Below are 19,108 nucleotides of genomic sequence, written 5' to 3' on the forward strand. Positions count from 1 at the left end.
GGCCCACTCACTACTGCCCCCACCAGGTAAGCACTCTGACCTAGACAGAGTTAACCAAAGCCATGCTGGCTGTGTTTGTCAATGTGAATATGTACTTGAATTAAATATCAAATGAAATTATTAAATAAGAGCAGGAAGATGGCTTTAGAAAGACATATATATATATACACACACACTCGTGGAATTAGGTGTGAGACTGGGCAAAATGTAAATATCTAGGATTATACTCTGAGCCTGCTTTGTATGTATCTTTAATTTCCCAATGCACTTAAACAGAAGATGGTGCAGTTTAGGAAGAAAAATGTTCTACAACTATAATCAATGGACCAATTATAGAAAGAAAGGCCCTGGTCTCACATCGAGATGAAAAATAAAATTATTTTGATAGGATTTAAATTAAAATGAAATGTTTAAGATACCTATCATCTTACATGATGCCACACTTGAGCAACATTTTTGAGTAACTGAGCAATTTCTGGGGCTGACTGTATCAGATCCAGGTGCTTTTATGATGCCTCCTTCCACCTCTTCCTCCACCAGATGTGAACTCCATGAGGAGTTCTATTTAGGATAGGAGTTACCAAATTTTAACAGCAAACTCATTTAAATCATCAACATCTCTTTAAAACCTATCATGAGCTATAGACTCACGTCCTCATTATATGTGTTTTAGAGTACTTATGAATCACATTTATTGAATGACTACTACATGCCAGCCCTGATTCGAAGTACCTTTTATATCAAGAGTGGATATAAAGACTACAAGGCAGTGAATCCAGAACAAATTCAATATACCGTGACTCTCCTAACATTTTCTAATTTTATAGACTAATATACATGGGATTTCTAAATATATGAACACACTCATACATATACACGTGTACTTTCATTTATTTTTAATGTGTAGAGAGGAAAAAGAGAATGGCTAGGAAGGAAACTGAATGGCATTTAGAAATGTATATAAAATGTGAATTTTGAAAATCAAAATAAATTTTAGTCTACCTAATGCTTTTGGCAAGGATGCTGAAATGCTTGTAGTAACTGATGGGTCTGTAAACAGTAGAGTCCTCTGACTCATGTATTTCCAATTACAGATATTGCCAAATATTTTAATTTTCTTTATTGGTGAAAAAATCTTGACTACCACCATTGCAAAGTAAAACACAAATGCAAGAAATATGCAATGAGTGATAGAGTAGATAAACAACAGAAAAATACGCAGTCAGTTCAAAATATTCTTTAAAAATGTTTAAACTTTCAGAATAAATGATGGTCTGATTTCAAGGACTGTTCTAGATATCTGTTTCTCTTCCTAGAAATTCCTTTCTAAAAAGCATTTCACTTTCAAAGCAGGAAGCTTGTTAGGTAATTCTTCAACACAGTGTCAGGAAGCCATTGTCTTCCCCAACCATTCATCTTATTATCACCCCCGATGCCATATTTCTGGTTGGTGCTCCAGAATGTCATAGGAAGCACCTGCCATAAAACCAGCTGCTGAAAAGAGCAGGAGGAAAATACCTAAAATGTCACAGTCTGACTAAGTACTGTAGTCAATTCTCACTGCAATTTTTGCAATCACCACATAAGTGCCCTTGATGTATAAGCGTTATAGACTTCTGCTCAGTGAAAACTGTGCCTGAAGCTTCAAAACTCTGCCTTAAAGAAACATCAATCTTACTGTCCACCAGATCCCTAAGGTCCATTGCTCCTTCTAACTACAAGTAAAACCTTTGTTATTTTTAGAGAGAAGAACACATTGTTTTCCAAACTTCTATTAATATAGGTGTGTTTGCTGACATTTCTGTTGAATCTTGAATATTAGCTTTCTTTTGATATATAGTAGCCTCAGAGTGCTTGCCAGAATTAAATGTATTATAGAAAATTAAATTGGTTTATGTTTATTAGAGTGCTTTAAATCTCATGCTGAAAACATTTTCATATCTTACCAAGCCAGTAGTATTTTTCCTAAAAATATTATTTATGGAAAATGCCAGCATTCAGTTGTTTAACACTCTGCTAACACCCTGCAACTTTATTTACAAAATTAGTTACTTAGAATTTAATAAGTCACAGATAAGAGGTGTCTCTATGTCTCTATTGGAATAACTGTTTTTCATCTAAGATTTGTGCAATTCCAGGTGTTATGCTAATTTGAAAACTGCTATAAATGAACCATTCACGTATGCCCAGGAAAACAGCTGTTAGTTTTGGGTAAAGATTCTTCCCCTATGCTTTCTGGCTCCTCTGCCCTTTGCAGATGTTAAACCTTCTGCTTGGCATAACGTCCCTTGCCCTTCTCCTTCTTTGCCTAACTCTTAATTACTAATGGCTCAGTTCAGATGTCTTCCCTTAGAGAACCCTTCCAGACCATAGTCCCTGGACTCCTAGGCAAGTCTGGGCTAGTGCGCCTCCTGTGTTCTCTCACAGCGTTGTAGAACGCGCTGCTGGCAAAGGATGATCACAGTATTTCAGCCACCAGTTTATGTCTTGTCTTTCATACCCAATTATAAATTCCTTGAGTGTAGGAACAGTTCATATTTATTTTTTAATGTCCTGTATATAATATGATGTCTGAAACAGAGAAGACCCTTCATAAAATTTTTTAATTTTTATTTTTCTGTGTTTAAAAAAAGAAAATGATTACTCCTGAATAAATAAATAGTCTGTTGCATAAGATGACAAATACAGGAGGCAAAATAGAGCAACTGTGGGGTTTTACTTTTTATGAGAATAATTGCAGTTCAAGAGTCATTCTGTTATTCACAGGAATGCTGGGGAGGGTTTGAAGAAACATAAACTGTGGGGAAATGGTCTCAGAGCATTCTGGCAATCAAATGCACAAATCTTCTGACCTACCACTGTACAACCAGGAATTTACCCCCCAAATCAGATAGGCATAACAAGTTACATAAAATCAGGCTATTCAACGTGACACTGTTTATTATGGTGAGAGGTGGCGGGGGGGGGGGGGTCTTCAGTGTTGATTGATAGAAGACTGGTTAATGAATTGTCCTACTTCTGTGTTTCAGAATACTATGTAGTCTTCCAAACAGTTTAAAATAGCCCTTCGCATTTAATATGTACAAGGTGGTGGAGTCCTGAACTTTATCCCTACTCCTTGCCTGCTTTTCTCCCTGTTGTTAGGGCATCAAAATCCATCTGAATCACCCCTGAAATCTCTCTCTCACTACCGCCTCCCCCTTAACTGTCCCACACACTGCATCTACATCTGAACAATCATTAAGACCTGTTGGCTCTCCGTCATCTGTCTGCTTTTCTCTGTCTCTACTGCAACAATCCTAGTCGCAGTTCAGCAGCAAGCAGTTTTTAAAAAATAAAAACGGGTCAAACCAATTCTGATTTTTAGACTCTATCCTACAGAGAAAAAAAAGCACTGGTATATAAAGACATATATTCCAAGATGTTTACTGCAGCCTTGTTTGTAAGAAGGTAAAGCTGGATTCAACTTGAATATTTCATCAAGAGGAAAATAGTTTTATAAAGTAGCTTATGTGTTATAAGGAACATGCTAGATTAATGGTTTTCAACTGGGAGGTGGAGCTATGATACGCAATTAAGATTTTAACTCTTATGGTGGTGTGTTTGTTAGGATTCCAACATTGTGAAATAAAGAACAAAAGCCTTCCAAGACCGACAAATAAAAAATATGTTGAAAAACCAGACCATATAATTTCCCTACTGAAAATTCGTTAATGGCATCCCATCACACTCGAATAAAATCTGAGATCCCCACCCTGGCCTTCTGGATCAGACCCTTGCCTTCCTATCCAGCTCCACCTCAAACCTATCTTCTGCTTGCTCACAAAATCAGTGCCCTCTGCATTTACCTTTTTTTCTGTTTCCCAAACTTTTCTTTTCTTTTAAAGATTTTATTTATTTATTCATAGGCACAGAGAGAGAGAGGCAGAGACACAGGCAGAGGGAGAAGCAGGCTCCATGCAGGGAACCCGATGTGGGACTCGATCCCGGGTCTCCAGGATCACACCCCAGGCTGCAGGTGGCGCCAAACCGCTGTGCCACCAGGGCTGCCCTGTTTCCCAAACTTTTCAGGGACATTCCAATCTTACTCTTTGTACCACCAGCTCCCTATAGCATCCTTCTTCTAGATGGTGGCGCAGTCTGAGGTTAAGTGCCATGCCCTCAGTGTGTTCACCCCTGAGTGCTCAAAGCAGCTATCCAGTCATTCCCCTGTATTTTCCTACCACCACCTGACATTTCCTTGTTTAGTTTGTCTCCTCTCACTAGGACAGAAGCTCTTTGAGGACAAGATCCATGCCTGTTTTATTTGCAGCTCCTAGTAGGCATTCATCACATACCTGCCATTATTGAATGAGATAGATGGACTCACAGGAAGAGATAATACATTGCTAGTAAAAATACAAACATGTTGTAGAAGACAATTCTACTGAGGAAGAGGGAGGGGATAGTATTATTTGTATATTACAGAAACATGACTCAAAGGATTTGCAACAAACAGCTAAATAGGCATTAACTCTAAGGGACAGGTAACGGTGGACTTTAACTTTCCACTTTAAATATTTTGTTACCATTTGAGGTTATGTTTAAAATGAGCACGAATTACATTTATAATCAAAGGAAGCAATCAATATAATTCATTTTGGGAAAAAATGGAATGCCAAAGAAAGAAGCAGGTAGGCTTCCTCCTTCACCAGCTGCTCCATATTTTCCTCTTCTCTTATTCTCATGTAAATGCTAATCATTCAAACATTATATCTAGACTTCTCATGGGGAGGATGGAAATCACACAAATTACTCAATTCTGACTGGCTAGGCATCAGTAGATCATTACTGTCAAAGATGACAAAACACTTCTGTCAGAAAACAGTAACAACACAACTGTTACAGGAAGCTTCCTGTTGACAAGAAGAAGAAAATGAACTGGGCACTGGCCATAGCTGCCAGATGCAGAGATGAAACAGAATAAAAAATTTTAGACCAAATCCACACCTAATAAAAATCAAGTAACAACAAACCTTAAGATGCTAACTACAGTTTTCTTTGGATAATAAAAGTAGCCACCTACCTATGCAACATAAAAAGGGCTTCTAATTTACATAAAAAGTTCATAAATAGGGATCCCTGGGTAGCGCAGTGGTTTAGCGCCTGCCTTTGGCCCAGGGCGCGATCCTGGAGATGCTGGATCGAATCCCACGTCGGGCTCCCGGTGCATGGAGCCTGCTTCTCCCTCTGCCTATGTCTCTGCCTCTCTCTCTCTCACTGTGACTATCATAAATAAATAAAAATTAAAAAAAAAAGTTCATAAATAAAGTAGACTGAATTTCAATAGATAAGTAATGAAGGGATAAGTAATACATGATATGCAAATGAGGGAGAATGAGAACACTCACAACTATTCCAGTTGAAATCAAGAGAAACTACAAAAAATTATGCTAATACATGCGAAACTGAAAATAAGAATAATAATAAAAGGGTTGAATTATTGATTTAATCTTTTATATTTTAAAAAGAAGAAAACAGATGTAGAAAATTACATAGTAATAAAGTGGTTTTTTTTTGTTTTGTTTTTTTTGTTACAATTTTATTTACTTATTCATGAGAGACACAGAGAGAGGTAGAGACACAGGCAGAGGGAGAAGCAGGCTCCCTGAGGGGAGCCCAATGCGAGACTCATCCTGGGACCCCACGACCACGACCTGAGCCGAAGGCAGACGCTCAACCACTGAGCCACCCAGGTGTTCCAGTAATAAAGTTCTTTAAAAAAAATCCAGTGGTAGTTAATATAAGACTAAATATATGCAAACAGGTGGGCCAAAAATCAGACATACTGGCAGCTTAGAATATGATATTACTTTACACAGAAAGATTCCAATATAGTAGCAACACTAAATGTAACATTTGTGATGATTTCAAAAAAAATCATTGAAGGGAAACCTATCAGGACAACAGATTAAAGGTACGAAAAATTAGGATAAAAAAATATAACTAGATGAGGACAGATCAGTATGTATAATCTTGAAATCTGCTAATTACTTGGTTTGATATTCTATTCATTCTACTTATAAGATTAATCAAGTAGTCTGGAAATAAGAGCAGCAAAGAAAATCGTAAGAAAGAAATTGTGATAGATCTACCTGGTATGAAGGTTAACATATAACAGCAAGAGTGAACAGAATAAGGTTGACTGATTTTGTCTAATTTAACCAGTGCCTAAATAATCACCATGATGTCTAAGAGTTTTCAACCCTTACTATAGGCTGACATTTGCTTTATATTTATTCTTTTAATCTTTACAACATAATGTTATGAGAGTTATTGAGCCTGTTTTATAGATGAATAAACTAAAGCATCAAGAATTTAAGGTCCTTGCTCAGGCCACAAGGCTAATAAGGGCTGAGCAAGGATTCAAAACCAAGTCATTTGGGTTCTGGAATCTGGTCTAATACTGCCTTTTCTAATAAGTAAGAGAAAATATATAACTTGGTAATTAATTTTAATATCAAATATGGTATGTTGCAAATACTATCAAAGAAATAAGCGTAATTTATCTGAGCCAGATACATGGGTCCAAGTGAAGAATTTGAGAGGGCCATAGAACTGACAGTGGATGTAAGGTAACCAAACGAAGGTCAAAGGAGAATTAATTCAAAGGAAAATAAGTTTCAATAGAACTGTTAATGAAAATAGGGCCAATTTTCATTATTTTAATGTGGATTATCCGCAGCATTTTTGTTAATCAGGAGTGCTTCCCCTACGAGTATAGCAACTGTATATATTCAGTGAAGTCAGACATTTCAATATAATCTAAAGACGAATGTAATTGGAAAGGGGCCTTTCTTGAAATCTTCACTGTGTTTGCAACAAATCATCCAACAGATATTTCTGAATGCTTCCTATGTGTACACTGGGAGAGGACCATGATAGGGACAAGAGAGGATAGTATTATTGAATAAAATGGAGCTCAGAGGAGGAGAGGATTATGTATGATGATCAAAGCCAGAATCTCAAAGTCCCTGAAGCACAGGTCCAGGGCCGAATTTAGGTTGTTAGTAGAGGACAAGGCAGATTTAGGTACATTGTTAAAGAAAGTTGACTGAACTGTGACTGGGTATAGATGGGTAAAGGACAAGGAGTAAGAATTGTGATATAAATAAATAAATAAATAAATAAATAAATAAATGAAAGAAAGAAAGAAAGAAAGAAAGAAAGAAAGAAAGAAAGAAAGAAGGAAGAAAGAATTGTGATGTCATTTTTGCACCATTAACTGAAAAAGGTAGGTTAGGAAAAAGACACTGGTAGAATGTAAGCTTAGATTTTCTAAATCATTGAATTTGAAATAATGACAGGATAGTGAAATGTAAATGTCTAGGAGATAAAAGCCTTAAGGCTGGAGTTTAGGCTGAGCCCAGGGCTATAGGCCTGATTTGTCTCACTGGCTAAGAGGAATAAACAGGATCAATTATAATGTATGGATTCTTAGTCAAAGTCAGGAAAAAGAACAGATGAGTGAAGGAACTTGTGCTCTGGACAGCACAGTAGTAAGAATTAACATTAGGATACCCCAAGAAATTAAGAAAACCATCAAAGGTTTCAGTAAAATGAGAAATCAAGACAAGTGATAGAACTATGGAAGTTAAGAGAAGACAAAATTTGAGAAGACCCCTTGCTAGTAGTGTGGCCAGAGAATTCTAGTGATGTCCGTATGTGGGATTTCAGTTGCTCTGTGAAAGTGGAAGCTAGAAGGTGTGGGGCAGAGGGGGGGCTACAGACCACTTGTTCAATACGTACAACAGTAAGAGAAAGGACAGGAGCAAAATGGTAGCAACAGAAAGGATTATGAAATGCATTTTTTAAAAGGAGCCAGTAAAGATGGATTTACCATGAAGGTGTGTGCATGTGCACGTGTGTGTCTCTCTACACACACAAACACACACACACACAATCCCCCAGGCCTCTGATTTTTTTTCTTCAATAGAAGTTCCCCAAATTATATATGCTCCAAGCCCCAAGACCTGGAGGCCTAATGAATGAAGCAGAGATATATGCTCCCCACAAGCTAGTAAGTCTAGTTTTCAAAATTACTTTGCTCTTGAGGACAAATGGGAACAAGAAAGGAAGGGAGCTGGATAGGAAAACAATGAAGCAATTTTCCTTATATTCCATATTCGTTTTATTGCACTTATTCAGGCTTTCTCGTTAGTTTATTAGAGGCCTAGCAGATGTCAGTACCTAACACCACAGCGGAAGAATGAAGGGAAGCCAGGCTGGACCATGATAAAACAAATCAAGGTATAAAGACTGGTAAAAGTGGAACAAAGTTCACGGTTGTTTTCACTTCAATACCACTGAATTAGCAAAAGAGCAGAGTGTTTAGGAGATAAGGATAAAATAAGTGGATGAAGCACCCTGTGGCCTCCTTCCCTGAGTTTAGACGGGGCCCAGGCTGTAGACCTGATTTGTACCCCCTGCTCAGAGGGAATAGTTGGGGTATAATTATAAGGTGACATCTGAAGTTCAATGCATCTATCCCACATAGAGTAAGGACCAGAGTAAGGCCAGAGGAACTCAACATGCAGGCTCATTACTTCTTATAGCATTAAGCAAGATGATGGGTCACACATCGGCATTCCAGAATTTACCTTCTGCTCTAGAATGGATTACAGCTAGACTTCAGTTGTCACAGTACTATGAATACAATCAATCTTTGCTTCTATTTTTTCTTTCATTATCTGGCCTATGGCAGGCTTGGTCATGGTCCACTACAGAAATATAGGTACCTTTCATGACTCATAAGAAAGAGGTTCTCCATGCTATTTCTAAAAAGATATAAGATATCCCTTAGAAACAACAACTTGACAAGGTGTTTCTGGCAAATCAAAGTATAGCTATGCCCAAAATTACACATATATTTTTGATATAATTAAGGTAATACTTTGTTTTCATTTACCATGTTATATAATGTTCATTATATGTTTTACTCCAAAGACCTACAAAGAGGTGTTTTATTTGATCAACATGTATTGTATTATGCGTCCAACCATGTTCTAGGCACTAAAACAAAAATTTTTAAAGGAACTTACTTAAAATTTTCAATAATAAAGTCCTTTTAAATAATTTAAGACCTAGGCAAGACTTCTGCTACACTTTTTTGTCATACATCACTGTGTTTTTTGGAGCACTATGAAAAAGGAAGTAAGTATCCAGATTTACCAAAGTGGATCAGATACCTCCAAGGGACACAGTACAAACTTCAAGAAGAAAACTAGCAGGATCCCTGGGTGGCGCAGTGGTTTAGCACCTGCCTTTGGCCCAGGGCGCGATCCTGGAGACCCGGGATCGAATCCCACATCAGGCTCCCGGTGCATGGAGCCTGCTTCTCCCTCTGCCTGTGTCTCTGCCTCTCTCTCTCTCTCTGTGATTATCATAAAAAAATAAAAATTAAAAAAAAAAAGAAGAAGAAAACTAGCTAACATGAGCCCAAGAGAATCATGCACAGAGCTAGCAGTTAATCTATTACAAAGAATGTGTTTCAAAAAGATTGGAAAATCAGTGAGACATAATATCAAGTCTGCCAAACCAAAGGCAAATATTGCTAGAGGGAGGATTTTCATTGCTGATTGAACCACACACAAACCTGTAGCTATAAGGATTCATGGAACTTAATTAGCCTGCTTATCAAGAACACTGCCTACCAACAAAATTTAAGTACTTCACAGGGAGTTACTTTTCTTTTTTCTTTTTTTTTTTTTAATTAAGCAAAATGTGAGTTAGGTATATTCTTAAATTGTTGGCAGTTGCTGGGTAAAAGAGAAGTCAGAGGCACAGCTGGATTTTTAACTACTGAGCTGCATCAAAGTTCTGATTTCCATAATTAGAGTCAGCCCAATACCACGGGCAAGAGCTGCCTTTAGGAAGGAAATCTACATGGCCCAAGGCAGCCCTGCTTAACTTGTCCCCCAAAGTGCTCCCCACTAAGGACCCTGAACTAGCCCCAGAGGCTACAAACACCCTGGTGTCTCAAGTGTGACCTTTCACGTTCTCTAAAATTAATGTAACTCAATTGCAATGTGATGTTTTTCCAAATTTGTTTGAACGAAACAACAACCAGGGCTTACTGAAGACTGTTCAGCAGGCACTGTGCTAAGAATTTCACATCAATTATCTTATTTACTTCACAAGCAAGAACTGGCATTAATTCTATCTCCATTTACAGTAGGGAAACCAGCTCAGACAGGTTGAGAAACTTCTCCAAGGTTATGAAATCCACAATCGGTGGAGAAGGGATGCAGGCACAGTTTCTAATTTGTCTTCTCAGATACATTACGCTGCAATGTTTTTTGTTTAAAGATTTTATTTGAGACAGAAAGAGAGCGCGTCATAGAGATGGCACAAGCAGGGTGGAGGGGCAGAGGGAGAGGGAGAAGCAGACTCCTCATTGAGCAGGGAGCCCAATGTGGGGCTCAATCCCAGGACCCTGAGATCATGACCTGAGCCGAAGGCAGATCAACTAACTCAGCCACTCAGGCGCCCTCACTGCAGTGTTTTAAGGGACTTTGCAGTTAAATTTGCTGACTCTTCCTCCTCGGTGAGGTAAGGCATGGGTCAGCAAACTTTTTCTGTAAAGGGACATAGTAAATATTTTTGCCTTTGCAGACCATGTACTGTCTGTGATAGCTACAACGACTCAATCCTGCTGTATCAGTGTGACAGCACCACACGCAATTCCGCTATTGTAGTGTGACAGTACCACGCACAGCCCTCAAAGCAACGAGCATGGCTGTGTTCCAGTAGAACTTCATTTGCTGAAATGGGCAGCAGGCAGACCTGGGTAAGAGTTTGCAAATGCTCAAGTAAAATTCATGTTCTGGGCAGATACGCGTATTTTTCCTGTGGCTTTGTATAATCCCCCACTATGATTGGGAATAACAAGTAGAAAGAAAATGGATTTTAAAAAATTTTAAAAGCAGCAGCCAATGCCAAAAAGTAAGGGAAAGGGAATTAGTATTTATACTCTATCCTTTATCAACCAATCAGGTTAACAACAGCAGGGAATCTACATGCCCTCCCTCTACTCCTTCAGTCAAGGCAGTCTGCTTCCCCTGGGACCATGGATATTCTAAGCCTCTGGCATCCTGGAAAGGCCACAGCATATTTTCCCATCAGCTGTGGCTCTCTCTTATGGTGGTTATGCCTTATCTTTCCACCTAATTCGAACTCTAGCCCCTAGAGTCCAGTGAATTTACTAATTATCCTCTCTACATGTTTTATGTCCTGTCTTTGTGTCTTTGCTCATGCTAGGAAAACACTCTCTCTGTTAACTGATTCCAATAGCTGATTCAGGAAATGTATGACTGCATTCCCAGTTCAAAATTCCTAGTCCTTGGATTCACCTGTAACACATCATTTCTGTGCTCACTTCGGCAGCACATATAATAAGACATCATTCCTGAACATGCCAATTATACTTATGTATTCTGTTTCAGCTGTTGACTTACTTATTTCAAATACTACAACACTGACCCCCCCAAAAAGAGTTAAGAGAATCCCCGGAGTGTCATTGTCACTAAATATGACTGGAAACTGGCAAAAGTAGTTAAGACTGAGTTTAGAGATTTAGCTTCATTTTCTTGTTCTGAATGATTAGAATAAAAGGTAACCTTTACTTTCATAAAGAGCTGGAAGGTCAAAGTTATTCAATCACATAACAATAACGGTAATTTGGGATATCAAAATCAAGAAGCTGAAGTAGAAAAAAAACATGGGGCACTAAAATGTCTAAATGTACTAAAATGATGTACAGAAAGTAAAACGGAATATGAATGACATTACAAATTCCTGTTAAGAAGGAATGCCTTTGATTAATAAGTGTCTCAATAATTTAATTAAAAAGAATAAAATATTCAAATTATTATGTTTTTTGCATGTTCCCAAGACCTTCATTGAGAACACTTAGGAGGAAGAAAACCGTCAAGAACATATAGTTCAGGACAGGTCCTTAATCCTTAACTGCTTTTCTTCCTTCACTCGGACTGCTTCACTGTACCCACAGGACATCACGTTTCTGTTTCTCTCTGCTGGTGGCAACTGTGTCTTGTCCAATAGCAGAGTCTTCTGATTCCTGTATTTCAGTTTTAAAGAAGCTTGAAAAAGTCCCTGTGTTTTTTTTTTTTTTAATGTGTTTACCTTGTAGATGTTTGTGATTTATTTCTCTTAAGTCTGCTAGTAATAATACTCCAATTTTTTTGTATATATTTTTATTGGAGTTCGATATGCCAACATATAGCATAACACCCAGTGCTCATCCCGTCAAGTGCCCCCCTCAGTATAACTCCAATTTTTAAAAACAGCCTTACTAAAATAGATTCTGGAAATGCTATCTGAAGAATCTGTCTCTCTTAGGAGAGAATCTTATAAATAACATGGATCTTAGTTTTTAAACAAGTATTTAGAGTGATTTCACTGTTCCAAGTCAGAGTTCAGAGTAAAAAAACAAAAAATACAGCCACTGAGGAGTTATGTCTTAAAAAAATTCACAGAAACAAAATTCAACACTTACACAAGTAAGGCAAATGGTGATCCTCTACGCACACACAAGAAATGTGCATTTACACATTAGAGACAGAGTAGGTCTGCGTAAAGAAACGTGTTTAATATTACAACAGTACTTCCTAAGCTTGTCTGACCCCTGAGATTTTTACCCCCAACATCTGTTACTAGCTCTGAGAACTACTGTTTTCACAGAAAGCAGCCAGGGAAGCTTTTGGAGAATTAACAGCTTATTATATTTAAGGGGCTGTTTAAAATTTTAGCTATGTCCTTATGATTTCTTCATATTCTTTCTGATACAACTGAATATATACTTATCTAATACAGTCAAAACATAATTCCTAATGTGGTTGAATAGATCAGCATTGATAAATGCTGTAATGAAACCTAAGAAGTTATGGCTTGGAACTATTTATCAATGAACACCATAAATTCACCATGATCACAGGGGAGCTTAGCCCTGGTTTTGCCATTTGTTAACAGTATGACCTCTGGGATAAAGAGATATCAGGTCTCGGAGTTTTGATTCACATATATCTAAAGTGGGGCCAGACTTGCCCTAACCAACCAACATTTTGAGAATCAAGTGGTCAATTTGAAAATCAAAATCAAGAACAATTCTTCATAAATAATAAAGTGTTAAAAAACATAAAAAGAGTTATAACAGTGGGATGCCTAGGTGGCTCAGTGAATTGAGCAGCTGCCTTTAGCTCAGGTCATGATCCCAGGGTGCCCAGATCGAGCCCCATGTTGGGCTCCCTGCTCAGCAGAGAGCCTGCTTCTCCCTCTGCCTCTCACCCTGCTCGTGGCTTTCTCTCTCAAATAAATTTTAAAAGAATCTTTAAAAAAAAAAAGTTATAAAAGTATAAAAATAATACATGATTTCATTAGCTTCTTTTTTATACAGCCATGCTAAATGCTCTTATTTTCTCCTCTTGAACTCTGGCTAGAATGCTTAGAATTGCCAAATCCCTCATTTTACTTAGAAAATTAATTTTTGATTAGTCATCAATCATAATAATGTATCATCAAACTTTTTTTCAGAAAATGTATGGCAGGGGTGCCTGAGTGGCTCAGTCAGTTAAGCATCTGCCTTGGGCTCAAGCCATGATCCCAGGGTCATGGGACTGAGCCCCATGTCGGGCTCCCTGCTCAGCGAGAAGCCTGCTTCTCTCTCTCCCTCTGCCCTCCCCCTGCTTGTGCGCTCTGTCTCAAATAAATAAAATCTCAAAAAAAAAAAAAAAAAAAAGAAAGAAAATACACAGCAAAAATAGGAGAATCAGAAAAAACTGTTTAAAAGAAGAAGAGATTTATTGCAAAGTAGTTGGTGAGCAGAACCACCTTTCTCTGGGCTCTATTATGAACCCATCTGTGGCTGCCCTTCGATGCCAGTGAATAAAGACAGTAGGGCTCTATATTCTTTGAGTCCTTCATTAAACTATTGATCCCTTTAGCATTATCCATAATGTTCCAGCAGCTCAGCATGTCAACTGGTGAAGTGCTAGTCTCTCACTCCTTTCAATAACTTCCACACTTTATGGAGAGGAAGTCACAATGATTTATTTACCTGACATTTTCCAGTCCGGATGTCGTACAGGGCCACTGAACCATGGCGAGCTCCAACTGCTATTCTGTGATTCCGCTCATAATAGCTGACCATGTAGAACCTGAATTGAACATTTTAACAACAACAAAAACAAAACAAAACAAAACAAAAAACCCAGGTGAGATGACCTGCACATGGAAGTGGATACAATATATTTCAAAGATGGAAGTCAGCTCTATATTTTTAAATAAATATTTCTAGAATTAATACATTGAGATTTTTCAAAACTGTTTCATTTTAGTAACTCTTAAAATCAACTGAAAGAAAAATGATGCAGAATACCACTTTGGCCTGTTAATAATTATTTTCAGTAGAAAACAACTTCATCATTACAAACACTTTTGAATTTTCAAGCAAGAAATACAGTCAAATACAAAAAAGATTTAATATGAAAACTCAGTTTTACTTAGTATTATGCAAATGCTTCTATTTGAACAGAATGGAAAAGATGAAAAGGCTTACGTATTTAACCTACTTATATTCTCACATTTTATTATAGTATTAAGGAGTGAAACATACTTTCTAGCAGAACAATCATAAAAAAGCTACATTAATGTTATGCTTAAGTTCATATCAATAATTTATCTAAAAGAAAAAAGTTATCTGGCAAATTCCATAGATTTTTCACATTCACCAGTTTAAACAATAGCTGTGACTATCAGTATAAGTAAGAACATTTGGTTTTTATTTGGCAATACATGTAAAGAAAACTTAGGATGATTCGAAGGTTTTAAGAGGTTGATTTCTTTTTTTCCTAAGGTAATTTACATGAATAGATTGTGTATCTGAATTCCTGATGTATATTTTGCCATAATGATTTCATGGTCACATGATTAAAGCCTGGGAAGATATGAATAAACATTATTAGAAGTGTAAATAAGGTATGATTTTATATCCCCAAAGAATTTTGAATATATCTTCCCATTATCTAGTGCTATTGTCTCTGTGTGAGTTGCCCAGATGCACAAGTGGCCTACCCTAAATATTTACAAGGATATTACATCAACTCTACCGCATGTTCCTTGCCTTTTTACTCTGAGGTGTGTTGTACTACCAACCTAACTTTTCTGTTGTTATCTTTATTTTTTTATTTTATCTTTTTACAGATGGAAAGGGGAGATGACAGCAAGAAAATATTTCTCTAATGCCGTCTTGAGTTGGCGTAAAAAAAACTACTAGGTCATATGACAACATTTCTGAAATTCTGGTAAGAGAGGCTGAGAGAGGCTGAGAGAGAAAGAGAGAGAGACAAGAGGTTTGAATGTGTGCATCTGGAACCCAGAGACACTGTGATAAAGCCATCTGGGCATGAGATGACATTATGACATTCATACACATTTCATAAATCTGGAAAATGAAATAATTCAGTTTCAAGACTTTTTGTTACTTATTAGCAAGTGGTGGATTCAATAATACTTCTATCCTGTCCCTAAGCCTTACCCATCAGTGCAAGGCCTTTCCCTTCAGTGAAAGATTAATGCTTCATTGTTTAGTCACATGAGACACACTAACGTAGGATGTACTGCTAGTTTTGCTGTGCTCAGGCATGGGATATCCTCTTTGTATGCTGGTTTGAGGGCAGGAAAAGGTACTAAAGGCTCCTGACATGTATGAAACTTCTCCACTATTAAGTGGTTAGTAAAAGTTTGATTTCTTAAAGCTTTTCCTGTCTGAATCATCATATTACTCTATCTCAATAGAGAAGGTAGGGATTAGCATTCAAAATCCAATGTTCCTATAATTGAAAATAAAAAATGATCTAGAAGAGTTTAGAAACTTTTACTATTTTGTTATTCAATAATTATAGTGGTTTAACTATTGAGCATCACTATATATCTACACCTACATCTATATACACATATACACACACAATTTATTCCTAATTGTAGTTGCATGGAACATAATACTGAACAAATGCTTTAACAAATATTCTGTTCATATTAACAGGCACAGGAAAATAAAACTTCCAGAAGTATGTATTTTTAAAATCTGTTATTGAACTTTGCACAGGTGTAGCAGTGATGTTGCCTTAATCTTTCTGCAAAACCTATTATTATCTGTCAAAATAATCCTCTTCAAAACACATCTGTGGTAAAATATATTTAATGTGGACAAAATTTACTTAAACTAGAATCTTAAAATTTTTTTGTTATACTGGCCATATTCTATGCTCTAGATATCAACCTCATCCTTCTATATCATCTATAAACACTGTAATTTATGAAAGAAAAAAGATCGAATCTATTCTTGGTATCAAATCTTTAGTTTTCCTGAAAGGACCATAGGCCTGCATTTATCATTCTTTGCAATTTACTGCTAGAGTAATACTTCTAAACAAGATCTTAAACAATTCTGGGCAGTGAAGGTCTTATGGCGTATTTTTATCTTTGGATTTCTTGTTAGACTTTTTATTCCTTTAGCAGTGTCTCTTTCAACAGAAGAAATCCGTGGTATGAAAAAAAAAATTAAAAAAAAAAAAAAAGAAAGAAAGAAATCCGTGGTATGTATGCAGTCACAAGTATCCACTCTGGGGAGACTGGCTGCAGTGAGCCTACCTCTGCCAAGGGTTTCCAGAACCCACCGTACCCCTAAACTACTCTTCTCCTAGAACTAGTTCTCCATTGAGGGATTGTCAAGACCAAAGATAGTGAGATATGCATTATTTGCCAATACCCCCAAAGGTATCAATGGATTGAAGAGGAAGATTCACTACAGTTTTAAAGATTTGGGGGGGGGTTGTTCTCAGAGTAAAGACTGAGGTGCGCGGAGTCTTCCGAAATGCTATTTCAGTCCCCACCCAGTTCACTACGTTGATAACATGTCACTTGGGCAGCTTTCTTGGGTAACAACCTGACAAGAATCCTTTCATTATATTCAAATCAAAACAAGGATCTCCTCTACTTGGCATATCACAAGGAGACTCTGCTAAGTTAGAGAGAACACTACCACCCAAGTGTGTGGAAGAATAAACTGGAACTGAGTCATGTTACAAAATATATTTCTTACTGGGGTTGGGGTGGTCATCATCCAAGAAATTTAGTCAGATCCCACATTTTCATTACTACCCACATGCAGCCAGGGTGATACTCTTCAACCATAAATCAAATCACCTTTCTCTTAGGTTCACAACCATCCTTCAAGACCCTACATGATGATGTAGCTCCATTTCTCACACTTCATATTCTTTCCTCCTGCTCACTCTGCTTTAGTCATATCGATCTCCTTGTACTTTCTCGAATATGCCAAGAATGTTTCTACTTTGGAGCTTCAACACTTGCTGTTTCCTCTGCCTAAAAACCTCATCTGCCGGCTATCTCCATGGCTCATACTCTCACTTCATTTAGGTCTCTGTTCCAAGGTGATTTTGACAAAGGAGATCTTCGTGGGCCATCTTATCCAATACAGCAGCCCTTCCTCATTATTCTGTAGCCTCTTATCCTTTTTTCCTTATTGTACTCAATCATCTCTGATATTAAACAATATTTTGTTTATAGCTTATTTCTCTCTACCAGAGACTCTTTTGTTGAATGTATGAGAACATAAATGTGGTCCAAGTGAGCAGTAAAAAGTAATGCAGTAAGAAGTTCAAACACTATGCCTATCCTTCAGTGGCTAGTGTATAAACCATGCTAAACATATTGATTTTTAAGACATATGAATATTTTATAGGATCTAAAATAATAATTGAGATGAGGAAAGGAAACAAAAACTGTCCAAAACAGGCAGAAGTCAAGAAACAAAGAACTGCTCATGATCTCTCTAAAAATTTATTTTTAATTGAGACAAACAACTGGAGATTTATATGAAATTCTCTGTAAAGGTCCTTGTGACCTGAGTATGTTAGTATGCGGGTGACAGTGGCTTAATGGAAACTACTGAATTATTCCCAAGATTACTTGAGCTGAAATTAAAAAAGGCAAATATAGTCTAAATAATGAAGTATACAAGAAATTATGTATTTTTGATAGATATTATTATGGAAATAAAAATGCTAAGAATTTGATAGATGTATCACCACACATAAACGTCCATGAATATAATACTATTACACAACACATAATTAAAAGAAATAACTATCAATCATCAGTAAACTGGAATAGGTTATTTCTCCAAAGCCCAATGTGTAACTTCATCTCTTTAGGACTAAGTCACAATGGGGTGTCATCCACCCCACAATGGGTGTGAAACATGAAACGTAAATGTGAATTGACTGGAGGATCCTGGAGCAAATCACTTTGCTTATGAGTCTGTCAAGCACCCAGTGCCCAAGTCTCTAAATAACTTTGGTACTCTCTATTTATAGTCTCCTTTGAATTGATGACCTTTTTATCTTTATTAAAAACGGCCTTCAAAAACAAACAAACAAACAAAAAAACGGCCTTCAAATAAGAAAAAACTGATGTGAAATTTAAAAGTCAATTTGGAAACACACAGGAAAAGGAAACATCCAACTCTAGGCAAAAATATGATTTGGGAGGAAAACAGAAACCTGCAAAATCACTTTCTTAACTACGACTTCAGTAATCTCCAGTGACCTCAGGATGTTAAGTTACTACTGTCTATCATATCCTTGAGCATTAAAAACAACAGGAAACATTCTTCAATAATCTAAAATGAATCTCCAGCTTAACATGAAGCCCTCTAAAATCTAAGAATGTAGGACAGAATGTATGGAATAGAACCACTTACAATGTAGAACTATCTACAGTTCACTAACTACACGACCTCAGCTAACATTTACTGAGGACTGGCTGTGTATCAGGCATTGTCCCAAGTACTTGGCACATGTATTCTCACAAGCAGTTGAAGTATTAGGATTATTGAGTGGCTTTTAGACATTCTTGATATTGATTTACAATGGTTCACAAACTTTTGACTCTGTTTGTTAAAAAGGTATTAAGGCAATGTGTACTTGGAATAAACTCAAACACTGCCAATGTGTATATAGTAAAAAGT

At 37.0% G+C, this 19,108-nt stretch overlaps 1 protein-coding gene across 5 annotated transcripts in view; it reads right to left on the reverse strand.

The window, feature by feature from the left end:
* The window catches only part of WDR7 (WD repeat domain 7), a 353,105-nt gene that overhangs the window by 56,051 nt on the left and 277,946 nt on the right, over positions 1-19,108 (reverse strand). For all 5 annotated transcript variants that reach the window (XM_072822456.1, XM_072822427.1, XM_072822446.1 and 2 more), the window contains one exon: positions 14,114-14,213. In XM_072822456.1, the coding sequence (XP_072678557.1) occupies positions 14,114-14,213 (100 nt within the window). The remainder of the gene's footprint in view (positions 1-14,113; positions 14,214-19,108) is intronic.

This window comes from Canis lupus, chromosome 1, assembly GCF_048164855.1.
Source record: "Canis lupus baileyi chromosome 1, mCanLup2.hap1, whole genome shotgun sequence".
Lineage (NCBI taxonomy): Eukaryota > Metazoa > Chordata > Mammalia > Carnivora > Canidae > Canis > Canis lupus.